The sequence below is a fragment of the Solea senegalensis genome, linkage group LG5 (genome assembly GCF_019176455.1).
Source record: "Solea senegalensis isolate Sse05_10M linkage group LG5, IFAPA_SoseM_1, whole genome shotgun sequence".
NCBI lineage: Eukaryota > Metazoa > Chordata > Actinopteri > Pleuronectiformes > Soleidae > Solea > Solea senegalensis.
The window spans coordinates 19595057-19607206 of NC_058025.1; the positions used below are offsets into that span (position 1 = coordinate 19595057).

At 41.3% G+C, this 12150-nt stretch overlaps 2 protein-coding genes across 3 annotated transcripts; one reads left to right on the forward strand and one right to left on the reverse strand.

Moving 5' to 3' along the window:
- The first annotated feature begins 533 nt into the window (after nt 1-533).
- Nucleotides 534-3944, forward strand: ppiaa (peptidylprolyl isomerase Aa (cyclophilin A)). Its single transcript, XM_044025995.1, has 4 exons — nt 534-690; nt 2572-2691; nt 2797-2969; nt 3486-3944. Exons 1-4 carry the CDS (start codon nt 619-621, stop codon nt 3616-3618), a joined length of 498 nt encoding a protein of 165 aa, XP_043881930.1. The 5' UTR covers nt 534-618; the 3' UTR covers nt 3619-3944.
- A 2080-nt stretch (nt 3945-6024) lies between these two features.
- On the reverse strand, nt 6025-9119 carry LOC122769049 (dickkopf-related protein 4-like). 2 transcript variants are annotated; one of them, XM_044025318.1, is made up of 4 exons: nt 8746-9119; nt 7470-7499; nt 6946-7072; nt 6025-6858 (listed from the first exon to the last, which is right to left on the reverse strand). In XM_044025318.1, exons 1-4 carry the CDS (start codon nt 8836-8838, stop codon nt 6560-6562), a joined length of 549 nt encoding a protein of 182 aa, XP_043881253.1. In that variant the 5' UTR covers nt 8839-9119; the 3' UTR covers nt 6025-6559. The 2 variants fall into 2 exon arrangements, with proteins under 2 accessions (XP_043881253.1, XP_043881252.1); XM_044025317.1 differs by having other exon boundaries at nt 7404-7499.
- Between the last annotated feature and the right edge of the window lie 3031 nt (nt 9120-12150).

Consider the following 12150-nt stretch of genomic DNA (forward strand, 5'->3'; position numbering starts at 1 on the left):
TTAATGTGTAACCTATCCACACATTAGCCCTAAACATAACCAGTCCCTCAAAAATGAGGTTCTGCCACATTAGGACCAGGTTTTAGTTTCAATGAGGACTACTCGACGACAGTGTTGGAGCCTGAAAAGGTCCGAAGCACAGGCACACACGAACACACTCGCAGAGGACGCGCCATGACTGCAGAAATTGACTTTCAATCACCGGATTGGTCGTCCAGGCTGCCTGTCATCTGTGGCGCGTGCTGCGCTAAAACTCGTGAGGTGGTCGTTTTTAGTACTCGGTCATCGAAAGGGGGCGGTGCTACGCGTGGCAAACAATGGAAACAACGAAGCTCCGTTGTAACGGACCGCTGCAGTAATAGAATCAAACACACCTTGAGTTGCGCTGGTCCGTTAACAGTCATATGGAACGCGAGCGTCGACTGTCCTGGCTACTGATTCGCTGAGAGTAACGGCGATCACATGCTATCGCGTTGCTGATTGGCTCACTGTGGTTTAACGCCGCCTACCTGTCTTATATAAATTTTAACCGGACCAAAGCGTTTTTTCTGTTCGTTGCAGTCCGTTTCCTACGTTCATCGGCGTTCTCAGCCAACCGTCTCTGTTCCGTCTGCAGAAATGGCTAGCAACCCCAGAGTCTTCTTCGACGTCACCGCCAATGGCGCAAGCATTGGCCGGGTCGTGATGGAGGTAATTCGCTTTCTGTGTTGCATAGTGTAACCGTAATTGCCGACTGTCAGGGCTGCCGGTGAATGATAGTATGTCGGTGTCTGAAAGAACACGCTTTCATTCGGTTTGTGTACGGACATAGAGCGATCCTGGGCAGGAGACTGTAAACCCTCCGTGTCGGCTGCACATGTCACGACGTAAGAACAAACGGTAGCCGGACTGTCATGACCATTTCCAGAGGACCATGAGCACGTGTTTGTGGCGTCCAGCCAACGCTGCTTTCTGACGGGACCGGAGACTGTCAGTGGCGGAGCTTTGTTAGCTCAGTTGGGTGCGGAGGGTATTTAATTGACGTGGAAACGTCAGTTAATTAATGAGTTATATATGTGTACATCCACGACCGACACATTTGTCTGGCAACGAGGCGAGTTCTGTTGTGCAGCGAAATACTGCACCGGCATTTTGTTAAGTGAACCCGCGCCAACCAACATGCACCAGCTCTTGTCACATGGAAGCATATAGGCCCGCTGTCCCGTTATCGAATATGTAACGTCTTTGTTGCAGTGTTTCGCGGCCTTCACTGAAACCTCCGCCGTTTATCAAGGCCACTTGATGCATGACTTGAACATGTTCGTCCAAACGCATATAAAACGTGTCGAGTCGGAGGATTTGATCGTTCACCGGACCTTAAAATGGATTATTCGAAATAAACGCCCTGCGGCGTTTTATCACGTTAGCCTCCATAGCTAACGTCGCCGGGTTCCCGTGTCCACGGACGGGGGAGTGGGTAGATCTGGAAAGTTCCACGGTGCTGGCGCGGTCGGGGAGGGGGAGGGGGAGGCAGACTGTGATGTCGGCTGACGGCCAAACGCTCCCGTTATCTACAATCGCTCGTGCTCACAATGAACATGCATTTATAGAAGCAATTCTAGGGTTTCATTGTTTTTCGGCTGTTCGTGTGGTGTAACAGCTGTGAGTGCCGGTCAATTGCGCTCAGGCGCCATTTTGTACTAGGCATTGTGTCTCTGGATGTATAGGCGCTGCATACCGCACCGCCCCTTGGCTTGGAGCTCATTTTCCCCAGTGGCTTTTTGTGGTACTGCATCTTTGCGACCATGCGGCCCCAAAAATCATGTTCCATAGATTATAGCGAACTAGACGCTTGTAAATCTTACAAAACGCGAGACATGGACACAAGCTTTTCGTTCTCAAAATGTTATCTTGCATCTGTAGTTGTACCCAGTTATGGTCGTTCCAAGTTTATGGTTGTGAGTTCTGATCCAAATTTGAACACTACATCCACCAGGACACTGCGTGGCTCCTAGTTCTTAGCTGCCACAGTTGGCTGACTGTCAGAGGAAGATGTGGAAATGACTCATTTGGGTGAAACTAATAGTGAAGAGGCACACATCTACACGTGTACAGTACATAAGTTAAAGACTCAGTAAGGTAACACTCACAGCATGGTGTGTATTTCTGCTGAACAGGTGCATCAGTGCCCACAGAGCTGATTCAAATTCAGCTGTCTGCCCTAGATCACCTCCTCCCACTGAACTTAAGTGCATGTCAGCATCACTGCTGGGCAGCCTATGCAGATATTTTAGTGTGGTGCATAGCACATGCTTCACTATGACAACGCCACATAATTGGCTTGTTCATATTTAATGTGCTGGAACACCTGCCCCAAGTATTGACCAGTCAAAAGTTTGATTTTCAGTCCTGATCAATTGTTGCCTCTGCCCAGTATTAAAAATGTTTGGACCTTGAACGAAGGTACAGTTTGAAATAGCCTCAGGTTTTGGCTCACGCTCTTATACCAAATGTTGATTTACCTGGTTACTGACTTACTTACTGCTCTTAGCAATGTTAAATTGCCTAACCTCACCTTTTCGTTCTCTCCAGCTTCGTGCTGATGTGGTGCCCAAGACGGCTGAAAACTTCCGTGCCCTCTGCACTGGTGAGAAGGGCTTTGGCTACAAGGGCTCCACCTTCCACCGGATCATCCCCAACTTCATGTGCCAGGTGAGTCTTTTGTTCTAATCAAAATCAAGCGACCTTTGGCAGTAACATGGTCATTTTAGTCGCATTGAGTACTAAAGTGAATGTAATCTGTGTTGTGGGATGCAGGGCGGAGATTTCACCAACCACAATGGAACTGGTGGAAAGTCTATCTATGGCAACAAGTTTGCAGATGAGAACTTTGCCCTGAAGCACACTTGTGAAGGAACCCTGTCTATGGCCAATGCTGGACCAAACACAAATGGGTCCCAGTTCTTCATCTGCACAGAAATAACTTCATGGTAAGGGCAAACCTACACACCCTCACACATTGTTCTCTAACCAGACAGATCTTCAGCATCAGTTAAGTTCTATACAGACCATGTCAGCATTTGTTGCATTTTCAAAGGTCTGCTTGCTTCTTGTCTGTCTATTATGAACATTTAACCTTAAAATTAAACTATACAGGGCCCTGCTTCTTTCATAAATGAAGAAGGCAATAAATATTGTATTATCAGCTGGAGGAACTGCCAAAATGTGACTCTGTCTCGGATATAGCACTGCCTATAGATGTTGTATGCTATAACAAATCTGTTAATAGTCTTTTTCTAAAAGTGCTTTGTAGTCAAGACTAAAAGCAGTGTAACACATTTGCACACCTACAGTGAGTTAGTATGTATTCCAGTTTTGTGTGAATAAAGTTTCACTAATGCCTCCGTTTAGAACGTTTCTGTTGCTAAATGTTGGTAATTTATGATTGACTGTGGTATATATTTGAGTCCAGGTGTTAGATCTTTCATGAATTGCTCTGTCTGCAGGCTTGACGGCAAACATGTGGTGTTCGGCAAAGTGGTGGAAGGCATGTCTGTGGTGAAGAAAATGGAGTCTTATGGCAGCCAGAGCGGTAAAACCAAAACCAACATCGTCATCGCCGACTGTGGTCAGCTCTGAGTTCCTGCACTTAACCTGTCTCTGTTGGCCCTGTAATCACATGCCCTGTAAACCCCAATTTAACATTCCTATTGATGGAGACCCCCCCCCCATTTCTATACAGTATGAATACAGTTATTGAAATCATGGTGTTGCATTTGTGACTTTGCCTCTGAAGTTTCTTTTGCATTGATTTTTTTTTCTCCACAAATTCCCAGCAGTTTCTTTGTTTTGTTTAGTTGTACAAATGACAGAAAATAAAACAAGATGCCTTGACAATTGACACATGTGAAGTGTCTTAATTTTGCAGAAAGCAAAATAAAATGCATTTCATCTTTGCTCTTAAAGTCTCTGGGGCTACTTGCACTTCCTGGGCAACATTTTATACATAAGCTATTTTTGGTTGCGTATTAGTTACGACATACTGCCAGAGATGGAAACTTGAACAGCTATAAATAAGAATGGACTGATTCCTAATGTGCAGTGTATATAGGCTGCTTCCAAATAAAGTGGACAAATTGGTCACTTCATCTGCTGCGTAACTTGTAGAAAATTGTTTAGCTGCTACTAGGTGTCTAAACAGTTATAATGCAAGTGAGATGACATTTTTAAGGCCTGTGTGTAAGAAGAGTTGATGAGCAGGGGTAATGCACCACTCTACAGTTTATTTTATTTTTTTTCAAAGTTGACATGAAACATGCAGTCCTTCATAAATTCTGTGTATGCACTTGAATGGGAACAAGGAGAAGCTGAGATTGGGTAATTAACCAACTTGATTAAAATGACACCACTGTAAGATAAATGCAGTTGTCACTGCATAAATTTGTTTCCACACAGATGGGACATTTTTAAACATACTGGCTTGAAATGCATGCCAACAAACATTAAAAATGAATTCAAAATAGACAAAGACAAAACTAAATGAAATGCTGTCAATATTTTTGTTGAATAAAAGCATCCTTGTATAAGGTCACAGATCCAGATTTATCCCACAAAGGGGAAATAAACTAGTTACAGCAGCAGAAAACGGTTAAGACATGTGTGCAGACGGCAAAATAGACAACGCAAAAACAGCAAGGGATTCAAAAGTAGTCTGCATTATGTGCAGAAAAAGTTATGAACATTATATACAATGGATGAGGGCTAGAAAAATGCTGCCTGTTGCAGTGTAAATAAATATGTATACAGAACCAGTAAGAATATAAATACTTATAAATATAATTATGACTGTTGCACATATTGTTGGCAGTTAGTTTGAGTTTAATTTCATTCCTGCATTATGAAAATGTTTTTCATTGTGAAGAATTTTGTAACAATGTTCAGTGTTTTTTGGTTTTTGCTTTTTTCCCCACACAGCAGCATAGTGGCTTGCACTTTTGCCTTACATTAAAAACAACAACCCAGTTTGCATGTTCTGTGTGTGTGTGTGGGTTTTTGCTGGGTTCTCTAGTTTGCCATGGTCCAAAAAAGATTAGTCTAAACTCTAAATTGACTATGTAGGGTCAACTGTACAGAGATGGTTGTTGGTCTCATATGTTGGCCTTGTGATGAACTGGGGACCTGTCCAAAGTGAGTGTACCCCACCTTTTGCCATGTGTCAGCTGTGGTTGCACATGGCCTGCAACCCTTATGTGGAGGACAAAGTGGTATTAGTGATTTAAAGTAATTGTAGTGTTTCTGTTAATGACTGCACAGATTTCAGTGGAACCTTGTGTTCAAGTTGCATATTGCAATCAACCGATCCTAGGGTATATGAGAAATCTGCCTCGAGCCTGTGTGTCCATTTGATTTGTCCATTCTAGACTACTGTACAAACACGGTGGACTCCATGCTTACATGCGTTTTTGTAATATCTAGATATGTGGTTAGGGTTTCAACACTGTTGAAGAAAACAGACAAGGTTGTATGCTATTAAAAATCTACAGGTGACACATCCAGGATGATGAAACTCAAAGACAAAATGACATTTTATCTACAAAAGATCCTGGGTAGTAGGCGTAATATTTGTTTCAGATGCCACAACCTGACGATTGTTCACTAAACATTGGTAAGTCTTTTGTTTTATCACCTTGTTTTCAGAGTTTGTAACTCGAGCAATATTTAAGATGGTAACACTGTCACTGAGCACATTCTGGATGATCACATGTCAGTGACTACAGCTGGCCAGGGGGAGGAGCCAGAGGACTATTTTACTTATTATTGAAGACTTTAAGGTCTTGACAAACACAATGCATGTTATGTTTGACTTTATTTCCTTTGTGAAAAGCAATGTATGACTCCGTGGCTGTGCCTTCAGAGGAGTGTGGTATCACCAATAACAACACTTTCTCTGGAGGAAATACAGTATACACACAGGAGAAAGATCCAGATTAACTTTATTTGTTACATACACATAATATACATGTGTTAATAAATAATAAACACACTAAAACAATGCAAAATATAGAGATGTAAAACGGGAAACATTTGAAGTGTAATGTATTTTAAGTGTCTAATGTGAAGGCTTCTGGAGATCAAAGTAAAATGAAAACAGTAGGGTACTTCTGTGAGATGACCATTTTCATTTTTGAAAGATTCACTCTAAAAAGGTTCATCAGGTTAGAAATGCCTTGTGTGTTTGTAAGATTAAATAATCAGTGCAGTTTGGATACTTCATTTTAGTGTCAACCCCTCTGCCGGAGGATCTCGCTCTGAAGATAGATCTATCTTCAAAGAAGGACCCTTCCTTCTGAAGAAGGATCCTTCTCTGATGATGGATTTTTCTCTGAAGATGGGTCCCTCTCCAATGAAGGATCCCTCTCTAAAGAAAGATCTCTCCCTGAACAAGCACCCTTCCTTCTGAAGACAAACCCCTCTGAAGAAGGACTCCATGTGGAGAAAATGGTTAATCTGTTCAATGTGACCTTAAATAACATTGCTACAAACTGAACTGAACTTAATAAAAAAGGTAACAATGAAGCTCTCAGCAGCTCCTCTCCGCTGTTCTCCTCTTCTTCCCAGAATGCCTTGTTTTCCTCTGACCCTGCCTTGGACGGGGTAGACACACCCCCTGGCCCTTGTTTTTGCCTGACTCTGAGATGCAGGACATCCCAGTGTCACAGTTGCAGCGTCCCAGGTTCCTCCTCAGTTTGGTGGAACCTCGCAGCAGACAGGCCTCGCCCTCCACTGGGATCCTCTGACACCGTTTACCAGTCAAATAACGGGCGCAGCACAGACCGGCTGCACAGTCCCCAGACCGGACACAACTCGACATCTCTGGACCTGAAACATAAAGATGCTCCATTTCAAACGGCGTCACTTCCAACAACAGTGCATTCTGGGACTTGTAACCATCTTCCCATTTCTCACCTTTGGTCCTATTGAAGCTATCGGTGTCTTTCTGTCTGTTAAGCTCTGTGTCTCTATGTCTCTGTCTGTCCAGCTGTCTGTCCTGAGAGGACAGCCTCCTCTGAGCTCTGTTACTGCAGCCTGCCTTCTAATGGAAGAAGAAGAACAATTTCAGTCATTGAGATGATGGAATGATGGATGCTCATCATGGAAATAGATAGACAACATTTCTGTAAATATGTACACATACATGTAAATGTATGCAAAAGTCACTCCATGTGCACACATGCAAATACATGTAATATGTAAATGCAGACATGTGTATGTATGTGAATGTAATGTATGTGTAAATATACACAAGTCGGTAAGATTGGAACAAGGAACAAAACTTTCATATGTAAACGTGTCTCTATCTATATGTACTCATGTTTGTTTTGTCATGTGACGCCCTGCAGGTGGTGCTGGTCCCTGTCACTCACCGCAGGTGCGTCGCAGTCAGGTGTGGAGCATGGAGTCGTTTCTCCTCGATGGGAGTTCAAACTCACCTCTGTCTGACGGTGTGCTTCTCGCTCCACCTGGTTGCCATGGGGATAGGTGAGAGAGATGTCACTGTCACGACTACACCTGTGTCCAAGTTAACATCTACTGCTGTTCATGTATTTATACTACTACAACTACATACTCTAATAGTTCTTCTTTTACAATACAATAATACAATTTAGTTTACTATGATATTGTTAATAAGACCATGCTATGAAGTCATGATCCTTTTACTATTGATAACTAACTCTACCTTATTTTTTAATACTTTTACAATTCCCCACAGTTACATATAGTGATAGTATATCCTAAATAACATTAATGTTGTATTCACATTTTGACATAACAGCAAGTAAATTGAATATATGAATCTCATTGTCACATAGTTTATAGCAAAAACCTTCACAGTAGAATAAATGTAAAGTAAAATGTAAAAGAAATCAAACAAAAGAAAAAAATATATCCATGATTAAATCATTGGTGTCCTCACTGATTACAGGTATGACATGCATTTGATTGATTTTATTTGTTTACATCTGTGTATAAATTATATGAATATAATTATTAAATATCTAAAAATGAGCACCATTTAACATATTTATGGACAGACACAATAACATAGACACTACTGCTTATATACATTACTGTAATATATATTATAATACTAGGCAAAAGTCCTAGGCCACCCTTAGATTTGTTGTTTTAGCAATACATACAGTATGTTATAGTATGTGTAGTTATTTTTCAATCACTTTATTGAAACACATCCAGAAAATATGGGATGCAGTTTGAAGATAACAACCAGGCTTCTGCAGGTATAGTATTTAGTGTGACTAACTCTTACACTGAACTGGCTAAACGTGTGTTTGTCCAACTCTTTTCATGTTGGAACAAATTCTGTGAAAAAGGTCTATTACACCAGGTTTGACATCATTCCAATCCAACTGCCAGTCATCACATCATTTGACAGACATACAAACAATAAAGCTTTTGCACCAAACTGCATATTAACCATTTTTCTAATATTAAAATGAAAATGAGTTGCTTCAATTGGGTTTGGGCCCCCCAAATAATTAGAGAGACAGTTTTATCTAATTAAAAAAACTAATTTGAGAACAAGAAGTTCTGATCAGACACAAACATGAAAGTGAATAAACAAATGATTAACTCACACAAGTCCAAATTAAAACGAGGATGTTCAGTATGAATGTATAATGGCGACTGTGTTTGTATCAGTTTAAGTTCAAGATAAATGACAGACGGTCTGTGTTTGTCTCTTACCTGTCGCTCAGAGGATCTGATGGTGTTTGAGTCCAGAGCCAGACCACAAACCAGAGACACACACAGGACACTGCGCCACATCCACATCCACATGTTTAGTCCTCTGATCGGTCAGTCAGTTAATTAATCAATCAATTCTTGACCTTTTACTGTTTTCTCACAGAACACGACTAGTGACTGATCCTTCCAGTCTAATAATTGATCAACTATATAATTTCTTCAAATGTTTTCTTTAAGTAAACTCAGTGAAATTTGATCTTCCTTCTCGTTCTCTGTATGTCGACTGTCTGGTTCCCCCTGGCTTCTTCCTTCAGATGCGTTTGTTTTTATACTCCTCCCCTCCCGTCTGATCCACTCTCTTTCAGCTGTCTGTCTTTCAGAAGTTTTCAAGGTGTGTTTGAAGCTTGACCGCATCAGTCGGCGGACACAGCGCCGCCTTGGCTTCCTTCCTGGAAGACCTGAGGCCTCAGGTGTGGGGGGGGAGTGTGTGTGTGTGTGTGTGTGTGTGTGTGTGGGGGGGTCGGCGTTTGATACATGACACCGAGACCACAGTGAGATTAGAACACACCTGGAGACAGGTGAGCTCTGTGTGTGTGTGTGTGTGTGTGTGTGTGTGGTTTTGCTTCATGTGGCTAACACACTGTGATAAAGACTCATTAGAGCTGAGGCGGCAGATGTGTTGAGTGTTTACAGGTGATTATAGCTGATTAACACAGAGATGTGATGATGACACTGAGCGATCCACACACAAACCAACAGGATTGTTTGTGTTTGTTTGTGTCTCAGCCAAACACGAGAATCACAAGAGCAGGAAGAGGGAATCCCAGTGGAAGTGGGGGTGGGGGGGGTCTTAAGCCAGGAACACAGTGCCCAACAGTGAATGAGTCATTATCGACATTATTGACTTATTGACAGTGAGTAACTCATTATTATCAGGAGTCTTCAGTTGGTTCAGAATGCAGCAGCACGGGTACTGACAGGATCACATCACTCCAGTACTGAGCTCTTCACACTGGCTCCCTGTAAAATGTAGAAAAGAATTTAAAATCCCAAAGACCCAAAAAGAAACCCAAACACTGCACTCTGAGAATGGAGGTCGGCTTGTGAGAGACTTTCATCAACCAAGCTTCTCTCCTGTGGAAGGAGCTCCCACTTTGGGTCCAGGAGGCAGACACTCTTCCTACTTTTAAAGTTTAAGTTTTAAAGGTTTCCACTTTAATAAAGCTTACAGTTAGGGCTGGTTCAAGTGAACCATCGCTTAGTTATGTTGCCACAGGCTTTGACTACTGGGAGAACAGCCATTATACAGCGAACACACACACACACACTCTCTCTTTCTCTCTTTGATCTCTCTATCTCTCCCTCTCTCTCCCCTCCTCAGCACTCACACATCATAATAACTTTTTTCTCTCCCTCCCCCATTTTGTGCTCTCTCTCTCTCTCTCTCTCTCTCTCTCTCTCACTCACTCTCTTTGTTCTTATTTTACAGGTATCTCTGATTCTAGAGCTTCAACACCACAGGTCAAATATTACAACTATAACTCACTATATATTATGTAGCTACTCATTACTGCCAACGTTAATATTTCCATCCATCCTTCATCCATGGCTCGTCCTTTTCTGAGCGTCACATGAGGAGCTGGAACCAATCCCACAAGGCATTGGCGCAAGAGACATGTTACAACCTTAGGGGCGATGGTAGCTCAGTGGTAGAGTGAGTTGTCTTTCAACTCGAAGGATGGGGGTTCTGAGAACACTGAGAAGATTTCTGAGAACACTGGAGTGCACATAATAATGTCACTGAGACACACTGTAATTAATCAAATTAACTAGAATAAATGACGAAATAGCAACGAGCAGTTACTCAGAAACAGACATCAGACAAGCATTATGCACATGTTGAATAAGATATAATGCTTTATATTAAGCAGATAGTAAAAATAAAAATATAAATTAGAGAAGGTCATTTCCAGAGACATTTGTATAAGGAAGCAGTTGAAATTATCAGATAAAGTTTATTGTTGTTGACTGTATGAATGTTTAGGAAGAGGCTGAACATGAGCTTGAGGTGTGTGTGTGTGTGTGTGTGTGTGTGTGTGTGTGTGTGTACTGTGTGTGTGTGTGTGTGTGTGTGTGCAGTCTAATCTGCTGATCTGAGTCAGGTGTGTGTGACGTGCTTGCTTGTGGTTCCCATAGCAATGGCACCTCTTGTGATACAGAGCAGGTTCATTAAAAATACAAAGAGAGCACCACGGATGCACCCTCTGAACTGTGAGTGTCATGGTGAAGGTTTTGTGAAGATAGGGTCAAAAAAAGTTAGTGTTCTTTTGTGTTTTTGCTCTCATTCTTTATTGTTGGAGTTATTGTTGGAACCAGTAAGTAGCAGAAAATGAAATGTCTCTTAGGTGTGTTTCAATCAATATGAATGAGATATATTCTTTATAAATAAGATATAGTCTTTGAAAATAAGATATAGTCTTTGAAGAAATTTGACTATGAAATATTACAACATTCTGACCAGACAGAATAATGTCCTAATTGAGTTGAACGTCTCAAAGTTTGAACAAGGTTTTGAATGTTTTCGAATGTTGAAGTGTGGGAAACTAGTTAACGGCCAAAAAGGGTGGAATATGAACAATAACTAGGAAAGACAATTCTGAATAAATTGCACTGGGTTTATGTCCAATGCACAAGATGAAGCTACACTGAAATGCTGTTTTGAAGCATTTCAATTTGTATGACTAGACTGAAAAGTATGTGAATTTGTTTTATGACTGTCGAAATGGACATCAATATAAAAGGAATTAAATTAGATGAGAAAAGTATAAATACACTTAAATGTACATGAATTACAATGTGTTGAAGAGTACTTTTGTGGAATAAGTAGTATTCCTGTAGGGGAATAAACCTTTAAAAGTACACAAAGTAATATTTGGCTGGAATGAGCCTTTTAAATTGTTGAGTACTTAGACAGAGTAGTATTTTATTTTTGTGGAATTAAGATTTTTAATTATTATTAAAACTTTAAATATTTAGACTTCATGTGGATGATGAATCTGTAGAAGATGGACGGATGGATGGATGGACGGATGGATATTTAGACAGTAATATTATGAGTGAATGTACCTTGCTTAATGCTTAGGAGATAACCAGTGATATAAAGTTACTCCCAAAATGTTTGATTGATTGGATCTGTTTGATCATTGAGAAGGTTCTGGCTGACAAAACATGCATGTGCAAAGGATTGTGGGTACTTACAGGATGCTGCGCTGAGCTGACGATACACAGCATGCACCCTTGTGACGGGGAGTGGAGTGGCTCAGTGGTTAAGACCGGTACCCTGTGTGCAAAAGATTCATGGTCGCAAGTTCAACTCCACCCCTGGCTAATTGTACTCAATTCCCT